Genomic DNA, 19,024 nt, shown 5'->3' on the forward strand with positions numbered 1-19,024 from the left:
AAGTACGACACTTTTAGACTTCTTTCACACTTCCGTCGGTCATCCTGTGTCAGAGTGCAGTGAACTGACGTAACGACGGACGTTGCAAAATTAGAGGAAAACGTGTGCAACGCATCCAGTGTTATGACGGATGCGTCGCATGAGTCCCGGGCTGAGGAGAGGGGGAGAGAAAGGGGGAGGGATGGGAGAGAGAAAGAGAGAGATTGGAAAATGCTTCCAGGCATGCTCAGATGTAAAAACTGCATCCGTCACTGGATTCCTGAGTTTCACAGTGTGCGCAGGATCCAGTGTCTATAGGCTCCCATTCTGTGCAACGATGTATGCCGCAGGAGGCGTCGGGGAACGTTTTCCTACTGCAGACAAAAAACGTTCCAAATGACGGTCCGTCAAATTCCCCAGGATCCAGTGCACGACGGACAAACGTGTGGGCATCCGTCGCTAATACAAGTCTATGAGAAAATGCAGGATCCTGTTTTCTCAAAAAACAACGTATCTCGACGGGGCTACAAAGAAGGAAGTGTGAAAGCGGCCTTAGTCCTGCAGTGATAGCATCCAGCTGATAGCCTGATTCCAGCAATGTGTCACTTATTGGGCTGCAGGTGTTAATAAAATCAGTTTATCTGCCCCTACATCATGCTGCTTTCAGATTACACAGACCAGCTGACAGATTATCTATAAAAGGGTTGGGCAGCATCTTTCATATCTGCATTGGGCCTTGACAAACAATGCTGCACGCTGGACTGGAAAGTCACCAAGGCACCCGTCAGGTATTAAGCATGAGACCTATTCTGCCTAAGGAGGGAATGTGAGGGGGGGGGGGCACAGTGCTATTAGTAATTAGAGAAATAAATACAATTTATTCACCTTCGGGACTATTCTCTGGTGGAAAGTAAGTAACTCCAAGCAACAAAAGTTAGATAAGACACAAGAAATAGGATTCTGCTCTTTATTTACATCCGGTTAGTCTCCATTTCTTGGCACCACTAATAACTTAACAGGAAGCAAGAGATGGTGGTCTACATTGAGCAACATGCTGACTGCACACTACTATGGAGCAAGAGCTGGTCATCAACTGTGTCATGACCTCCGGGATAAAACAGGGCTACTGCAGACAGGGAGAATAAAAACTTGTCGAAAGGACTCGGGGAGGAGACCATTCTGCCAATACAGAGGACAAGCAGTATCGGTACATAACTGACTCACAGGAACATAATCCTTGGCTGCTGTCTTAAGAGGAGTATATTGTGAGATGAAGACGTTCCCACAACTTAACAAGCACAAGAGTCTTACACATCATATACTCCCACCATTATATTACACCATATATCAATCCATGACTAATGAGGGATGACCGCATACTGCAGGAACAAGACGTTATGACGTTAAAATACAAACATTTTCTGCAATAAAAATCATTGTCCGTCTGCAGTGTTACATGATGAGAATCAGACCTTTGATATACACTTGAAATAAATAATGGCAGAGAATCGTATGCGAGCTCGGACCTGCTGTAAGACAAGGGGACAGTAGAAAAGTGGGTTAGGCACAGGAATTACATGACAATGTGCAGCAGAGCATGCAACAACATAAACTGCCATCTCTGCCCAGTCTTTACTGGTGGAGTAATAAATATCTTCCCACGGCTAGAACAGTCTCATTGGCTGTAGTGTCCTAGGGCCCATCTTTGTAGAACATCTGCTTTGCTCCAAGGTTAGACTATCCGTATGTACAGGACACCAAGAGCGTCGGCAAACTCCGGTAGAGTTCACTATAGGAAGCCCTCCTTGCGGAACTGCTCGTGCAAGATGTCCCGGTATTCATCAAAACCTCCCTCGATTCGAGTCACGCCGCCATTCTCACAGACCCATAGCTCGTGACAAACAAGGCGGATGAATCGCTCATCGTGGGAAACCAGGATTACTCCTCCCTAGAGAAAGGATATAACAAATGGAACTTGAATACTAGGCTAAACACGCAAAGCAAAGAATCAGAAAGGAAAATGTACTTCTAAGGCCTGGGCTACACTGCGACCTTCTGCAGCACTACTGATAGATTTTAGCTACTTTGCTAGAGCTGCAGTCCAAAGCAATACATTAAGTTGTATGCAATCGGATTGACTGTAGCTGCCACTTAATAGTTAAAATCAATCAGTAATGCTAGAAAAAGTCACAGTGTAGCCCAGGCCTAGGGGAAAGCTTTATACTTCCTTATTTTAATGGCATCCTAGTTTTGGCAACTGCATGGTAAGGCTCAACAGATCTCTTCAGGCAGAACAGAACTAGGATTAGGAACAACATTAAATAAATAAATTTATATATAATTATATACACATAATTGTCTGGTATTTGCTGTGGCATATGAATGTACACCAGTGGCACCAGGAATACCCCTCTGCAGCAAATGTTCTACTTTCTGAAACACCAGAACATATGGACTGTCAGAATGAACATTAATGTAGAGCCCCATCATCCAGGTGTCTAGTATCACCAATACGGTGTGTCATACTTGTGTCTATGACAAAAGATCATATTTTAAACACATGTATAAGTAAGTCTTATCATATGCAGAAAGTAGGAGGAAAGGGTAAAAGAACCAACCCGGAATTTATTCAGTGCTCTTCCCAAAGCTTCAATCGTCTCCATATCAAGGTGATTGGTCGGCTCATCCAGAATGTAAAAGTTTGGACTGACGAAAAAAAAAAAGGAAGGAAATGTAATAACCATTTTCCCCTCTATAGAAATATAGAATGTCCACTATAAAAAGAAGCAGAAGTCACGGTAACTTACTAAAGCATTGTCATTTGTGCAAACGCCACACGACTCTTTTGGCCTCCGGACAAACTAGCTACAGGCCGTACTGCAAGTTCACCAGATATCCCGTAACTGCCAAGCTGATGGCGATATTCCTCCTCTACTTTACCTGGAAAAGATGGAAACAATGCAGCAGAATAAGGAACAGAATCTGTTCATATACTGACTCTAGGACATCAGGGTGGTACCTGCAATTCAGAATTGGGTGCCACATAAATGCTAATACGCAAATTGCCTCTTCAGAGATGTTGCTACAAATTCTTTGCTATAGAACTTGCAAGTGCTGCGCGGATCACTGGAGCGTTTTAATCCGCCAGCTTCGCTTTCCCTGTGTGCGCCCCCGATGGGTCAGAGGCACAGTGGTCTCTGCTTGCAGCATGGGAAGTGCACAGTTCAGTTAAGAGGCGCAACCATGCCACTGGACCGGACGAAGAGGCAAATTAGTTTTTTTTTCTCTTTTTCCAGGCTAATGTTCTTGGATTTTCAGCAGCAAAAACGCAGCAAATAATGATACCTGCGTTTTTGCTGCGTTTTTTTCAACACCCATTCAAGTCAATGGGTGAAAAAACGCAGCAAAAACGCTGAAAGAAGTGACATGCTCTATGTCAAAAAAACGCAGCAAAGCACAAAATACTGATCAAACAAAAAACCAATGTGTGTGCATGAGATTTCTGAAATCTCATAGGCTTTGCTGGTACTGTAAAAAGCAGCTGAAAATTAGCATAAAAAAACGCAGCAAAAAAGTCCTGTGTGAACATACCCTAATAGTATGAAGTGCCAATTAAATTATTTGTCCCTTCCCATTACATTTATTTTTCTATATGGGATAAATAGTTATAATTGGGGTGAGGCTACAAACTACAGATAGCTTTATTTCTTCATTTTACATATTGTGGCACCCATACCATAAATGTATTTTATTGCAGATTTTTCCTGTTACATGAACTGTATGCACAGATCAAGAAGGCAGAGACCATAATAAACCTTCTCTGCCTTCTCCTCCTGGCTCTGTGAAGACATTCTAAAACGTCCTTGCAGAGTCATATGCAGACTGCCATGACATTTTATTTAGAAACTGTAAAGGGAACCTGTCACATTGTACATGCAGTCTAATCTGTGGACAGCATAGTATACAGAATAAGAAGCTGAACAGAATGAAATATAAGATTGTTGGAAAAGATTCCCTAGTGTTTGTATGCATTCTAGTCCAGTGGGTGGTCCTATTCAATGACTGCCTTTCAAGTATGACTGAGAATGCAAAAATAGTTGGCATTCACATAAGGACCACCCACTGGACTCATTCATACAAACACTAGGGATTTTAATGAATACAATCCAATTTCTGCTGTTGAGCACATAAACTGATAAGCTCCTCCTGTTCCATAGCATTCTTCCTTTTAAAATGCTATGAGAATTTTAGGTATGTGCTAACATTTTTCCTATTTACTGGAGAAGGACATATACGGATCAGTTGAATTTTGAAGCATCTTAGAAGTGAATGTCCGGTTTACCTGGGAACCGTTTTGCAAGTAGCTCCACTGAGTTGACGTTCAGATCCAGCTGATCCACATGATGCTGACTGAAGTAACCGATCTTAAGATTCCTGGTGGTTTGGAAAAATGAAAAGACATTTACTGTAGTATAGCAGCATGTTTAGAGTCCAGATTGTATGAAAGACAAATCTTTATGAACATTGGACTGACAATATCAAAATGGTGATGAAGAGAAGCGATCAAGAGAGCCTTTATTTCCTAACAAAATTAAAAAGAAACATGATACTGACTGTCTAGCCACAACTAATAACCTTCCAATGCTCCTTACTACACAGTTTTTTGCAATCTCATACAAAACAACGATCATACTCCACTACAGCTTGGCCGATTGCCACTAACCTGTGTGCGTGTCGAATCCCCTGCACCGGAGACAATTCTCCCAGTAACAACTTCAACATTGTGGATTTTCCTGCTCCATTCTCTCCTACCTATAAAATGAAGCATGTTGCGACTGAAAATCAGCACTACTTAGCAGACCTGTAAATTCAACGCATGTTGTTCTTGTCCTCCCTGGTCAGCAGCTGCCCTCCTTACTGGCTCCTACACCTATAGCTGGGTCCACATGCCAGTTAGGTTACAGCAGTCATTAAAGGGAACCTGTCAGCAGATTTTGCCGCTATTAGATAGGGCCACCACCTTTTTGGGCTTATATACAGCATTCTATAATACGCAGATAAGCCTCTGGTCTGAACTGCAAGTTTTATTATATTCACCCGGGGTGGGGAGTGCGTTCCGGTCCGATGGGTGTTGCAGGTCCGTGTCCGGCGCCTCCCATCTACTTGCAACGCTGCCCTCCTACTTCTTCATCGCTCCCCAGCATCGCGCTCCTGCGAAGGCGTACTTCTCTGCCCTGTTGAGGGCAGAGTAAAGTACTGCAGTGCGCAGGCGCCGGGCCTCTCTGACCTTTCCCTTACAGAATGCTATACATAAGCCCCAAAAGGCGGTGGCCGCATCTTATAGCGGCAAAATCTGCTGACAGGTTCTCTTTAAGCAACAGTTTTATCAGCGACCACTGTTCTCTCATTTCTCTTTTGTTCCACCAGTTGTACAGGTTTACAGTTTTCCTTAATAGGCATCCCCACACAATGTTTTATATTAATTAATATTGAAATAATTACTATACAATTTACATATTTAATTTCCCAGATGAAAATTGCATGGCTTATACGCCCCCTTACTCAGGCATGTCATTCTCCACAAGCAGAAATATGTTACCCCTTACGCCCCAGCCAGAGGTCTCTCATACAGCCACATAAGGTCTCATGCTTTGCACTGATGAGGGGGAAACAGTGTCTGCAAATTGAGATTCTGATTTGGCTCGTATCCTAAGTCATATAGCAAGGGTTCATATTGACTTTTAGGATTCCTACTTCCAATAGTTGGCGCTAGCGTTCAAGACCTCTTCTTCTTTTAAGAGGCAATTTGCATATGAATTACTATACATCTTTAGGAAAATGCAATCAGTCTTACTCCTGACATTCTTAGATAACAGAAATGTGGATTTTTAGAATGAATAAGATATTTCTTTAAAATCATTTTAACAGAACCATCTCCTTTTATATATATGAAGATAAATAGGATGGCAATGGAATAGATTCACACATCATGGTGAACAAAATTTCAGGAAACAGATTTATTTTCGTCTAATAAGATAATACAGTGATATAGATATAGATATATATATATATATACACACATACACACACAATTTTATATACATGGTAGATCGGCTCTTACCACGCAGATTCGAGAGTCCAGATCTGCAGAGACAGACAGATTCTTGAAGACTGGCTGACTTGAAGAATACCAAAAATCAACCTCATCCAACTGCAAAATTGGCGGAGAAAACTTTTCAAAGCCATCAGGAAACCTGTCAGAAAAGAGTAATTATTTTATTCATCAGCCCCCAAAACCTGGCTGACTAATTTGAGAAGAAAGTAATTTGACAGATGCCCACCTTAATATCACTTCAGAATCCTTGTCTACTGGCTTCAGTTCTGGCCTACAAGAAGTAACAAAGCACTCAAATTGGTAACTGTGGCTTCCCATCGGATCACCACCCACCCTCCACAAGGGGAAAACTTACAGTTTTTCCAGAAGTTTAATCTTACTCTGCACTTGAGAAGCCCGGTTGGCATTATATCGAAATCGATCAATAAACACCTAGGAAAGTAAAATGTGCAAATGTACAAATGCACACTAAACGCATGGAACGATTACACACATCCTATAAATTTCTACTCATTGATTTCCCCAGAAAGGATTCATATGATCACCTGTATATGTTCCCGATACTGCTGCTGTGCTTCATACTCTCTCTGTTGATTCTTTAGCCGCTCTTCCTTCGTCTTCAAAAAGCTCTCAAAGTTGCCACGGTAAGCCTCCAAGCGTTGACTATGCAGGTGCAAAATATCAGTCGCAACTGTATTCAGAAAATTACGGTCATGGGAGACAACTAGAATTGTGGAAGGCCAGGTCTGCAAGAAAAACGTCATATTACGGTACATCCATTCTGTTCTCCACATCTAAAAACGAACGGAAAGCACATGATTATTATTAACCTGCAAATAGTTTTCCAGCCACAGGATGGCTCGCACATCTAACATGTTGGTAGGTTCTGGAGAAAAGTAACACAAAAAAGTTAAAAGATTATAAAATAAATACATAAAATTAAACAATTAAAATGAAATGAAATTAGCAGAATATTTACCATCAAGCAGAAGCAGGTCAGGCCTAGATACAGAGAAAAAGATCATTTACACAAAGGCATTGCTAATAACTGTTCCATTTAAATTTTCATTTCACACATAATAGGGATTTAATGGCTGATGATCACTAGATCCTTATAAGCAGTGACCTGTATACAAATCTCATGGCATCCCCTTTCTCACCAACTAGCCACTGCAATGTCATAGTTTTCTCTACAATGGTCTAAGTACAAGAAAGAAACTGGAATTTGCAATTGGATCCCGATAATAAAACATGGTGAGTGTTTGTAGTGACCGAGAAGATCAGAAATGTGAAAGGGTTAATTTATAACACAAGTACAGAAAAGGGACTAACCCTTTTGTAATCGCTTCATAATAAATATGTAATACCGCACCTGGCAAACAGAGCCCGGGCCAATGCCAATCTCATACGCCATCCACCAGAAAACTCTCTGACAGAGAAAAACATGGGTACAAGTTTCAATGAGGACTATAAAATCACTTAAAAAGAAATATGACATTCAATTATCACTATGAGATATACAATGAATAAAAGCAAAGATTATATATATCTATATATATCTATATATATATATCTATATATATATATATATATATAGATATATATATATATATTCTGTTTTATATATGTATAAAATGAGCTACTGTATGCTAGATGAGCCCATTAACTCTGCTTTCCCCCTCACACAACCCCCCAAAAAAAAAAAAAAAAAAAAAAAAAAATGACCACCGGGGAAGAATGAAAAAAAAAAAAAAAAAACTTTCTTGCTAATGAAAACAAATTATTCCAGAACAAATATTAGGCATTAGAGGGTTAGTGCCACTCACTTGGTCATCTGCTGTTGCATATTGTGCTTAAATCCCAATCCAGCAAGGATCACAGAAGCTCTGATGAAGGGAAAAAATATTAAATATCAAGAAAAAAAAAATTTGAGGGGAAAATAAGATGTAGCAACTAGGACGATGTACTTAGCAGGTGCTTTGTCTGCCTCTATTTCTTCCAGTTTTCCGTAGATCTCGGATAGGCGAACGCTCTCTGAACCGTCTCCTCTGTGGACAACAAGAAACAAATAATAATATACAGGCATTAAATTTACATTATACATATCTACACATTTCACTACAGATGGCCTTGATTATTGCCTTCTTCCCAAAGTCATACATTGGTTTAATCTTTGTGTATCCAAACTGTTGTAGGAAATGAATTTGCAACTTACAGCAAAATTTTGACACATAGGAAGCAAGAAAAAAATTTTTTTTTTGACAAATTTAAAAAATAATGATAAATAGGCTGGTGTGGCTTCAGAAAAAAAAGAATAGGATAGAGAAATGTTAAGGGGATTTCTAATGTGGTCCCTGTAGTTCTTCCAACTGCTCACTAAGGAAACAAGAAACCTCATTGTATACAGTATATACTCGAGTATAAGCCGAGGCATCTAATTTTGTCACGAAAAACTGAGTAAGCTTATTGACTCGAGTATAAGCCGGGTATGCATTGTCCCCTCATCCCTTGTCCTGGTATGCGTGGCTCCGCCGTCCCTGTCATTGTATGCATGGCTCCCCATCCCTGTCATTGTATGTATGGTTCCCCTATCACTGCCTGTCTTGTATGCATGGCTCCCCCATTCCCTTCATTGTATGCATGGCTCCCCCGTCCCCTTTATTGTATGCATGGCTCCCCCGTCCCTGTCATTATATGCATGGCTCCCCATCCCTGTCATTGTATGCATGGCTCCCCCATCGCTGTCATTGTATGCATGGCTCCCCCGTCCCCTTCATTGTATGCATGGCTCCCCCGTCCCCTTCATTGTATGCATGGCTCCCCCGTCCCTGTCATATACATGGCTCCCCATCCCTGTCCTTGTATGCATGGCTCCCCCATCGCTGTCATTGTATGCATGGCTCCCCCATCCCCTTCATTGTATGCATGGCTCCCCCGTCCCTGTCATTATATGCATGGCTCCCCATCCCTGTCCTTGTATGCATGGCTCCCCCATCGCTGTCATTGTATGCATGGCTCCCCCGTCCCCGTCATTGTATGCATGGCTCCCCCGTCCCCGTCATTGTATGCATGGCTCCCCCGTCCCCATCATTGTATGCATGGCTCCCCCGTCCCCGTCATTGTATGCATGGCTCCCCCGTCCCCGTCATTGTATGCATGGCTCCCCCATCCCGTCACTGTATGCATGGCTCCCCCGTTCCTGTCCTTGTATGCATGGCTCCCCCGTCCCTTTCATTGTATGCATGGCTCCCCCGACCCCGTCACTGTATGCATGGCTCCCCCGTTCCTGTCCTTGTATGCATGGCTCCCCCGTCCCCTTCATTGTATGCATGGCTCCTCCGTCCCAGTCATTGTATGCATGGCTCCCCTATCCCTGCTTGTCATTGTATGCATGGCTTCCCCCGTCCTGTCCTCGTATGCATGGCTCCCCCGTCCCCTTCCTTATATGCATGGCGTCCCCATCATTGTATGCATGGATCCCCATCCCTGTCCTTGTAATCATGGCTCCCCCATCGCTGTCATTGTATGCATGGCTCCCCCGTCCCCGTCATTGTATGCATGGCTCCCTCGTCCACATCATTGTATGCATGGCTCCCCCGTCATTGTATGCATGGCTCCCCCGTCCCTGTCATTGTATGCATGGCTCCACCGTCCCTGTCATTGTATGCATGGCTCCCCATCCCTGTCATTGTATGCATGGCTCCCCTATCCCTGCCTGTCCTTGTACGTATAGCTCCCCCATCCTTATATGCATGGCTCCCCCGTCCCTGTCCTTGTATGCATGGCTCCCCCGTTCCTATCCTTGTATGCACGGCTCCCCCGTCCTTGTATGCATGGCTCCCCTGTCCATGTCATTGTATGAGTGGCTCCCCATCCGTGTCAATGTATGCATGGCTCCCCGGTCACTGTCCTTGTATGCATGGCTCCCCGGTCCCTGTCACTGTATGCATGGCTCCCCCGTCCCTGTCATTGTAAGCATGGCTCCCCTATCCCTGCCTGTCCTTGTACGTATAGCTCCCCCATCCTTATATGCATGGCTCCCCCGTCCCTGTCCTTGTATGCATGGCTCCCCCGTTCCTATCCTTGTATGCACGGCTCCCCCGTCCTTGTATGCATGGCTCCCCTGTCCATGTCATTGTATGAGTGGCTCCCCATCCGTGTCAATGTATGCATGGCTCCCCGGTCACTGTCCTTGTATGCATGGCTCCCCGGTCCCTGTCACTGTATGCATGGCTCCCCCGTCCCTGTCATTGTAAGCATGGCTCCCCCGTCCCTGTCATTGTAAGCATGGCTCCCCCGTCCCTGTCATTGTATGCATGGCTCCCCCGTTGCATGCTTCCTATTACAAAAAACAAAAACAAAACACATCCTACTCACCCTCCAGCGCGCCCTCGCAGCATCTCATTCTGGCTTCCAGCAGCTTTTCCTGTGCCGAGTGATCACATGGTACCGCTCATTAAGGTAATGAATATTCACCCACACCTATGGGAGTGGAGATGCGTGCATATTCATTACCTTAATGAGTAGTACCACGTCATGGCTCGACATAGGAAGAGCTGGTGGCAATGGAACCATCGAGATGCAGGGAGCGCAGGAGGGCGAGTAGGATGCCTTCTGGAAGCCGGCAGGTGCAGCTGTCTATGTGCACGCTATAAGAGAAATGAATATTCAATTCTCTTTAGCAGAGGCACAGGCTTTAGCCACAGACAACGGCTCCTGCCTCTGTCACCCGCTGCTTCACTGCTCCCCCTCTCCCGCTGGCTTTCTGGGACAATTGACTTGTGTATAAGCCGATGGGGGACATTTTTAGCACAAAAAAAATGTGATGAAAAACTCGGCTTATACACAAGTATATGTACTTTGTTTTCTTTCCACGTGGGAAATTATTTATATAATGGCAAGACAAGGGGCAGACATTTATAAAGACAAAAACACCAAAATCTTTTGGAATGACCCGAGCGCTTTTCTCTGATCTGTTATTAGTGTTCTTCATGTCTAGCTATATTGCTGTGATGCATGTTACAATGTATTAGAATTGGCTCTAGCCCTATTCCTATAGATCCACGGCACTATTAGCACGTGACTAGTATGTCTCTGTTGTATGATTTTTGCATCAGACGATGAACGTGTATAAAAAGAAGGGACAATGTCCAAAAGGGAATAAATAGTGTGTAAAAAGGCCGTCACTTTACTATACTTCATGCCAGACTACTACTCATTAGAATTGTCCAGTATTTTAAAAAGCCGCTGTTCGGGTGAGCGCCACTTTAGTCCTGTTCTTTGACAATATACTGGTCAGTATACGTAGCAGAAGTTTTAGGAATCAAAGTTATAACGATCCTTTAAAACTGCCCTCGTTAACGTTGATGTTCACTTACTTTCCAGCACTGATTCGGGCATTCAGTTCTTTCTCCTCTTTCAGAAGATTCTCCCGTAATGTGTCACACTCTAGGACGCTTTGTAAGGCCTGGGTATCATCACCTGCCACCTCTTGCTCCACATGTAGGATGCTGATGTGTGAGGGAACTCGAAGACTGCGACTTGCAAGCATCTTCAGCAACGTTGTCTTACCCAAACCATTTCTGCCTACTAAACCAAAGCGCCGACCTGCTGCCAAATGCAACTCAGCGCCTGTTAGTAAGACCCTGAGATAAGGAAAGGAGAGAATGAATGAGCATACAATATACAAGCTTATAGGATCCAATCAATGTCCAATGTACTACGCATTATAGGAGCAGAATACAAATAAAGTGAACTATGAATCCATTTGCAATTCTTTAATGCTCATATGCAGTCATTTAACACTTTCACCGCCAGGAGGTTTCTCCCCATTTTGCTGCTGTGATATTCAGGGCAATTTTTGCACTTTTGATATATACAAATAAAGTCGAAATTAGTAAATATAGGGATTTTTGTGTACTCACCGTAAAATCCTTTTCTCCAAGCCACACATTGGCGGACGCAGGACCATGGGTGTTATTCTGCTGTCACTAGGAGGCTGACACTAAGTTGAGACAAAAAGAGTTAGCTCCTCCCCTGCAGTATACACCCTCATGTTGGCTTCCAGAGACCCAGTTCAGTGCAAAAGCAGTAGGAGATTAATAACAATATATTACATAACATTAAAGTATAACATGTCAGAGAAAGTCAAGGACCAAAAAGGTAACGAGCCATAAGGCTAACAGGGTGGGTGCTGTGTCCCCCAATGAGTGGCTCGGAGAAAAGGATTTTACGGTGAGTACACAAAAATCCCTATTTCTCCTTCGCTACATTGGGGGACACAGGACCATGGGACGTCCCAAAGCAGTCCCTGGGAGGGGAACAATTCAACCAAATAACTGTGTACCATCTGACTATAAATGTACAACGGCCGCCTGCAGAATACGTCTGCCAAGGGCTGCATCCGCGGAAGACTGAGTGTGGACATTGTAGTGCTTTGTGAAAGTATGCAGGCTAGACCATGTTGCGGCCTTGCAAACTTGCTCCGCCGTTGCCTGGTGCCGAATGGCCCAGGAAGCACCCATCGACCAAGTAGAGTGTGCCCTAATCCCCGCCAGGATAGATCTGCCCCTGACCCGATAAGATTCTTGGATAGCTGATCGATCCATCTGGCTATCGTGGCTTTAGAAGCGGCGGAACCCTTTCTGTGACCCTCCGGGAGCACATAGAGGTAGTCCGATTTGCGGAAGGGAGCAGTCCTAGAAATGCACCTCCTGAGGGCCCGTACCACGTCCAAGGTGTTAAGGGCCTTTTCGACCCTATAACTCGGCTGTGGGCAGAAGGAGGGAAGAATGATATATTCATTAAGGTGGAAGGATGAAACCACCTTAGGGAGGAAAAGCCGGAGATGGGCGTAGGACTTCTTTGTCCTGATGGAAGGAAAGGAAAGGTGCCCGGCAGGATAGTGCGGCCAACTCTGAGACGCGCCTGATAGATGTTACTGCCACAAGGAAGGCAACCTTCCAGGAGAGGATGGTCAGCGAGACATCCTGCAGAGGTTCAAACGGAGATTCCTAAAGGACACTCAGGACCAAATTGAGATCCCAGGTCTCTAACGGCATTCTGTAGGGGGGTACGTCGTGGGAGACCTCTTGAATAAAGGTCCTGACTTGCAAGTTAGCAGCAATCTTGCGCTGAAACAACACCAATAACGCTGAGATCTGACCCTTGAGGAAACTGAGCGCCAGGCCAGAATCCAAGCCGGACTGGAAAAATTCCAGAATGGAGAAAACAAGAGGAGGGCGACCGCGGAGCTTGCACCATGAGAAGAAAACTTTCCAGGTGCGGTGATAGATGCGAGCGGAAGACGTCTTGCGAGCGCGGATCATGGTGGCGATGACCTGCTGGGGCTGGGAAACCTGCTTGAGTTAGGATCCAGGTTTCAACAGCCACGCCGTTAAACGTAGGGCCCCTGAGCTCTGGTGGAAGGTCGGTCCTTGGCGAAGCAGATCTGGGCGGTCTGGTAACAACCAGGGGACGTCGGATACGAGATAAACGAGCTCCGCATACCATGCGCGACGTGGCCAATCCGGGGCGATAAGAATCACCATAACCCCCTCCATCTTGATTTTTCGGATCACTTTCGGCAACAAAAGGAAGTGGAGGGAATACGTACGGGAATTGAAACCGGGGCCATGGGGATATCAGTGCATCCACCCCGACAGCCGATCCCGAGAACGTGCTATGAAGTTGGGGACCTTGGCGTTCAGTCTGGACGCCATCAGGTCCACGTCCGGAGTTCCCCAGCGAAGGCAGATTTGTTGAAAAACCTCTGGATGGAGTTCCCACTCCCCTGAGGCGAGACCCTGACGGCTGAGAAAGTCCGCCGCCCAGTTCTCGACGCCTGGAATGTGCACTGCAGAAATGGTGGAGTGGTTGGTCTCGGCCCTACCAAGAATTTGGGAGACTTCCTGCATCGCCGCTCTGCTGAGGGTATCCCCTTGATGGTTTATGTACGCCACCGCTGTGACGTTGTCCGATTGAATTCGGATTGGGTGACCCGCGAGCAGGAAATGAAAACGTCTGAGGGCAAATTTGATAGCTCGGATCTCCAAGATGTTTATGGGAAGTTTCGACTCCCAAATCGTCCAACGCCCCTGGGCAGTGTGGTGGTGAAACACCGCTCCCCAACCGAGGAGACTGGCGTCGGTAGTCACCACCAGCCAATGGATCGGGAGAAAAGATCTCCCCTGGTTGAGATGATTCCAAAGTCCACCATTTGAGCACTTGTCTGATCTGTGGGGGCAGAGGACATGGCCGGTCGAGAGTTAAGGGCCTGTTGGAGGGGACATAGATGCAGTTGAGCAGAGGGGTACCGTTTTCATTGCGGCCACCATCTTCCCCAGGATCTTCATGGCAAACCGAATGGACTGCAGACAGGGGCGAGAGCGTCCGGGCTCCCTGCTAAAGCGCTTGGGCCTTGGACCGAGGAAGTAAAACCAGCCCCTTGGACGAGTCCAGGATCATGCCTAGGAAAGAGATCCGTCGAGCTGGAACAGGGGAGGACTTGTCCAAGCTGATTACCCAGCCCAGGCGCGAAAGGGAATCCAACGTAATGCAGACGCTTGCTTCGCAGGCATGATAAGACGGACCTTTGATTAGGAGGTCGTCTAAGTATGGCAACACGACCACTCCCCGGGAGTGTAGAATGGCTATGACAAACGCCATGACCTTTGGGAATACCCTGGGCGCAGTGGCAAGACCGAAGAGAAAGGCCGTGAATTGAAAATGGTCCTCTAGGATGGTGAAATGGAGGAACCTTTGATGTGACGGAAAGATTGGGATATGAAGAGAAGCATCTTTGATGTCTATTGATGCTAGGAACTCGCCTCTCTCCATCGAGGAGATGACCGACCGGAGGGATTCCATCCTGAAGTGCCGTACTTTTACGTACTTGTTTAGGAGCTTCAGGTCCAAAATGGGGCGCACCGTCACATCCTTTTTTGGCACGACGAAGAGGTTTGAGTAAAAACCTCTGAATCTCTCGTGTTCCGGAACCGGAACGATGACCCCGTTTTGGCGGAGGGATTCGATGGCGCAGTGAAGAGCGCGAGACTGAGCTCCTGAACCTGGGAGACGAGAGGGAAAAAAAACGTGCTGGAGGTGAGGCGGAGAATTCTATTTTGTAACCAGGAGACACCAGGTCTCTGACCCATTCGTCGTGGATGACGGAAAGCCAGACGTGTCGAAAAAGAAGCAGGCGTCCGCCTACCTCTCTGGTGTCAACTGGGATGCCCCCCAAGTCACTGTGAAGGAAATCTGGAAGGCCTGGAACCTCTGGTTCTGGGTTGTCTAAGTTTCCTTCGCCAGGACTGCTTCGGTCTATAAGAAGGCAGAGAGTCTCTGTCTGTGCGTGTAGATCGATCAGATCTGGACGATGCTGTGGAGTTGGACCAGAAAGGGCTACTGCGAAAGGGGCGAACACGAAAATGTTGTTGGCGCTGAAATGCAGCTTTAGGCCTGTGTTGAGGAAGGAACTTGCTTTTCCCTCCTGTAGCATCGGAAATAAGCTGGTCCAATTTTTCTCCAAAAAGACGTCCGCTCTGAAAGGGAAGGGAAATCAGAGACTTTTTTTGAGGAGGAATCCGCACGCTACTCTCTAAGCCAAATAGCTCTCCTGATGGTGATGGCGTTTGAAGCTGCGGTTGCCGCACAGTCCGCTGGGTCTAATGACGTGTACATCACATAATCTGCAGCCATAGCAATTTGTTTGGCGAGGTCCGCCGCCTCAGATGGAAGAGCCTGGCCCTGAATGGATTTTGCAAGGGCATCTGCCCAGAAAACCATTGCTTTGGCGACCCATGCCGCAGCGAAGGAGGGAGATAGGGAGGAACCTGAGGCTTCATACACTGAGCGCGCCAGAGAATCTAACTGGCGTTCTGTGGGATTTTTGATTGAAGCCCCGTCAGGTACTGATAAAAGTATTTTGGTAGCCAAATGCGATACCGGAGGATCTACCAGCGGTGGTTCCGTCCAATCTTTGACCAGATCTGCGGAAAAGGGATACTTTGATTCCAGGGCCTTTTTACCCGTAAAGCGTTTATCCGGTCGCTCCCTGTGCCGCCGAACTATCTCTAGGAAGTCTGGTTGGGAGGCGAACACCTTATGGGATCGCTTGGTTCTCGTAAAGGAAACTGCATGATCTGGAGCTGAATTAGGGTCATCATTAACCTTTAGCGCATGATTGACAGCCTCAATGAGGGAGTCAACAGTTGATCGGAACTCCGGAGAATCCGGGTCCAGGGACGCCTCAGACTCATACTCAGAGTCGTGATCGCTTCGAGCCCCTGGAGAGGGTGAGCGAGAAGTGGAGCTACCAGAGGCTGAATGGTGTGGTGAATGCTCAGGAGAGGTAGTGCGGATCCGCTTTTTGGATGGTCGTACCTCTTTCGGGTGAGAATGGCCCCTGCTGGCCGATGATTCTCCTGTTATAGAGGGGTCTCAACCCAGGAAAACGAACGCCCCGCTCCCCAGAGGGATCATGAAGGGATTCAATCGCTTTGGCTAGCAAAGCCATGGATTGTGACAGTGACGCGGCCCACTCAGGGGGGCTAGATACACTGGGGTCGGTAGCGGCGGAGGGCTCCTGGGCACATTGGGCATCACAGGCAGGGCAGAGTGGGGAGCTTTGAGGCCGAGGGAGAGGAGCCTGGCAAGTGGTACACGCAGTAAAAAAGGTGGTATGTACCTTAGTGGTCTTTTTCACCCTTGACTGCGACATGTTTTACCCCAATATGAGAAAAAAAGAGGCTGCTAGTGGAAGCTGAGGGGTAATGCTGCAGGGGAGCACTTAGTGCCGTCTCCTTACCCAGGTCCTGTGCCCCGCAAGTCGGATAAGTGGCGTGTAAAAGAACCTCCAGAGCTGCTGGCGTGTGGAAGAAGCTGGCCGGCGCTGCTGTGCAGAGGGAAGATGGCTGCCGAGAGTTTGTGGGGTAGTCTCGCAGGGAGCGAGAAGCGCCAGGATCGGAGGCGGAGCCGCAAAAATGACGCGAGCGTGGGCGGGGCTTACCGGGATGCGGCCTGTACTAGGCCGAAGCCGGGGACTAAATTTTTGGCTTCAGCCGGCGTGCACCAGCGGACCACTGGAAAGGCGCCGCGGAGCCCTTACCGCCATGGAGCCCTCCCAAAACGCCGGAAAACACGACCCCTTATCTGCACTTACTCCTATGGAGGGGGGAAGGCCTGAAAATCTCGGATCTCCTGTACCAGCCTGATGTAGGATTCAAGGTAGATAGGACGGTGCAGGGTTAGGGGAGCCTCCATCCACCGTCCCCTTAAAAGGGGGGTGGAGAGGAATCGTCCGCCTCCTTCCATCATCCGCTTTTTCAGTGGTGATGCAGTGGGAGGCTGCACGGACGCCACGGTGGGATAGTGCCTCTGAACAGCCGAGGGTGAGACCTGGTGGGCAGGGCAGATGTCCGGCAATAAGGCCTGGCTGCAGAAGAGGATACTGGAGGTGACACTCCAGTGCTTGTCTGTAAAACAGGGGGGAGATCGGTGCCCTTGAAGGGGCCCGTCGCCCCAAAAGTCAGCTCAGGCAGTGGCATCCCACGTCGCAGGAGAGGATACGGAGAGGTAAAACTCCCGTGCTCGCCTGTTGTTGGTTCGGGGAGATCAGAACATGAAAGAATCCGTCGCTCCTTCGTCCAGAAATATCGTAGTTACTTACCGATAACGGTATTTCTCTGATCCCATGACGGCACTAACGAGAGAGGGATCCGCCCTCAGGGACAGGAAACCCACAGGTTAAAAAGGCGGGACCTCTCCTCCACCTCAGTTGGTTTACAGAGCCTTGCAGGGATTTTCTGCTGTAACTTAATTGGTTATTTTTACACAACAAAATATAACTGTATAACTTATATAAGCTCCTATATATATATATATATATATATATATATATATATATATATATATATATATATATATACACACATACATATATATATATATATATATATATATATATATATATATACACACACACATTTTTTTTATTTTTTTTTTTTTTATGCACACCTCGTGACTTAATTTATAAGTAGTGTGGACACCCATACGTGAAGGGAGGGAATATACAGGTGCCGTCATGGGATCAGAGAAATACCGTTATCGGTAAGTAACTACGATATTCTCTTACCCCATGACGGCACTAACAAGAGAATTTCAAAGAATGAAAATTTTAGGGTGGGACCACTGCCTCAAGAACTCTCCTACCAAAAGTTAAGTCTGAGGGAGAAGATAGATTAAGCTGATAGTGCTTGAAGAATGTAGAGGGGGAAGACCAAGTGGCTGCTCTACATATTTGATCTATTGATGCTCCACCACGTTCAGCCCAAGAGGTTGCCACCGACCTGGTTGAATGAGCCTTAATTGTGTCCGGAGCTTGTTCTCCGGAAGAGGTATATGACATCTTGATGGCATCTCTTACCCACCTCGCCAACGTGGCTTTCGATGCCTTGTGACCCTTATTTGGTCCCTGAAAGCAGACAAACAGAGCCCTCCCTTTTCTACACTCCCTTGTGGCTGATAGATAGTGTGTTAGACATCTCTTTACATCTAGTGTGTGTAGAGCCTCCTCTTTTTTGTTTTTTGGATTGGGGCAAAAAGATGGTAACGCTATCTCTTGAGATCTGTGGAATTTTGACGCCACTTTGGGAAGGTAAGAAGGGTCAGTTTTGAGGATTACTCTGTCATCTAATATTTGTGTTAGAGGTGGGTAGGCTGATAAGGCCTGCAGATCACTAATCCTGCGAGCTGAGGTTAGGGCCACCAATAAACAGGTTTTCCAAGATATTATTTTTAGTGAAGCCTGAGATAAAGGTTCGAACAGCGCCTTAGTTAGTGCTGAAAGGACTAAGTTCAGGTCCCAGGGAGGAGCGGTGAGATGTATAACTGGTCTGGACCTAGTAGATGCTCTAATAAATCTTTTTACCC

The 19,024-nt window shown here is 46.3% G+C and overlaps 1 protein-coding gene across 1 annotated transcript in view; it reads right to left on the minus strand.

The window, feature by feature from the left end:
• Positions 1-932: 932 nt before the first annotated feature.
• The window catches only part of ABCF3 (ATP binding cassette subfamily F member 3), a 97,042-nt gene continuing 78,950 nt past the window's right edge, over positions 933-19,024 (minus strand). Inside the window, exons 7-21 of the mRNA XM_069726970.1 lie at positions 11,473-11,739; positions 8,062-8,142; positions 7,921-7,980; positions 7,467-7,523; positions 7,074-7,096; positions 6,925-6,980; positions 6,640-6,840; positions 6,450-6,526; positions 6,321-6,365; positions 6,101-6,233; positions 4,703-4,791; positions 4,322-4,413; positions 2,787-2,919; positions 2,598-2,685; positions 933-1,927 (exon numbers count right to left, since the gene is read on the minus strand). Of these exons, the coding sequence (XP_069583071.1) occupies positions 1,769-1,927; positions 2,598-2,685; positions 2,787-2,919; positions 4,322-4,413; positions 4,703-4,791; positions 6,101-6,233; positions 6,321-6,365; positions 6,450-6,526; positions 6,640-6,840; positions 6,925-6,980; positions 7,074-7,096; positions 7,467-7,523; positions 7,921-7,980; positions 8,062-8,142; positions 11,473-11,739 (1,561 nt within the window). The 3' untranslated portion in view covers positions 933-1,768. The remainder of the gene's footprint in view (positions 1,928-2,597; positions 2,686-2,786; positions 2,920-4,321; positions 4,414-4,702; positions 4,792-6,100; positions 6,234-6,320; positions 6,366-6,449; positions 6,527-6,639; positions 6,841-6,924; positions 6,981-7,073; positions 7,097-7,466; positions 7,524-7,920; positions 7,981-8,061; positions 8,143-11,472; positions 11,740-19,024) is intronic.

This window comes from Ranitomeya imitator, chromosome 5 (genome assembly GCF_032444005.1).
Source record: "Ranitomeya imitator isolate aRanImi1 chromosome 5, aRanImi1.pri, whole genome shotgun sequence".
NCBI classification, from domain to species: domain Eukaryota; kingdom Metazoa; phylum Chordata; class Amphibia; order Anura; family Dendrobatidae; genus Ranitomeya; species Ranitomeya imitator.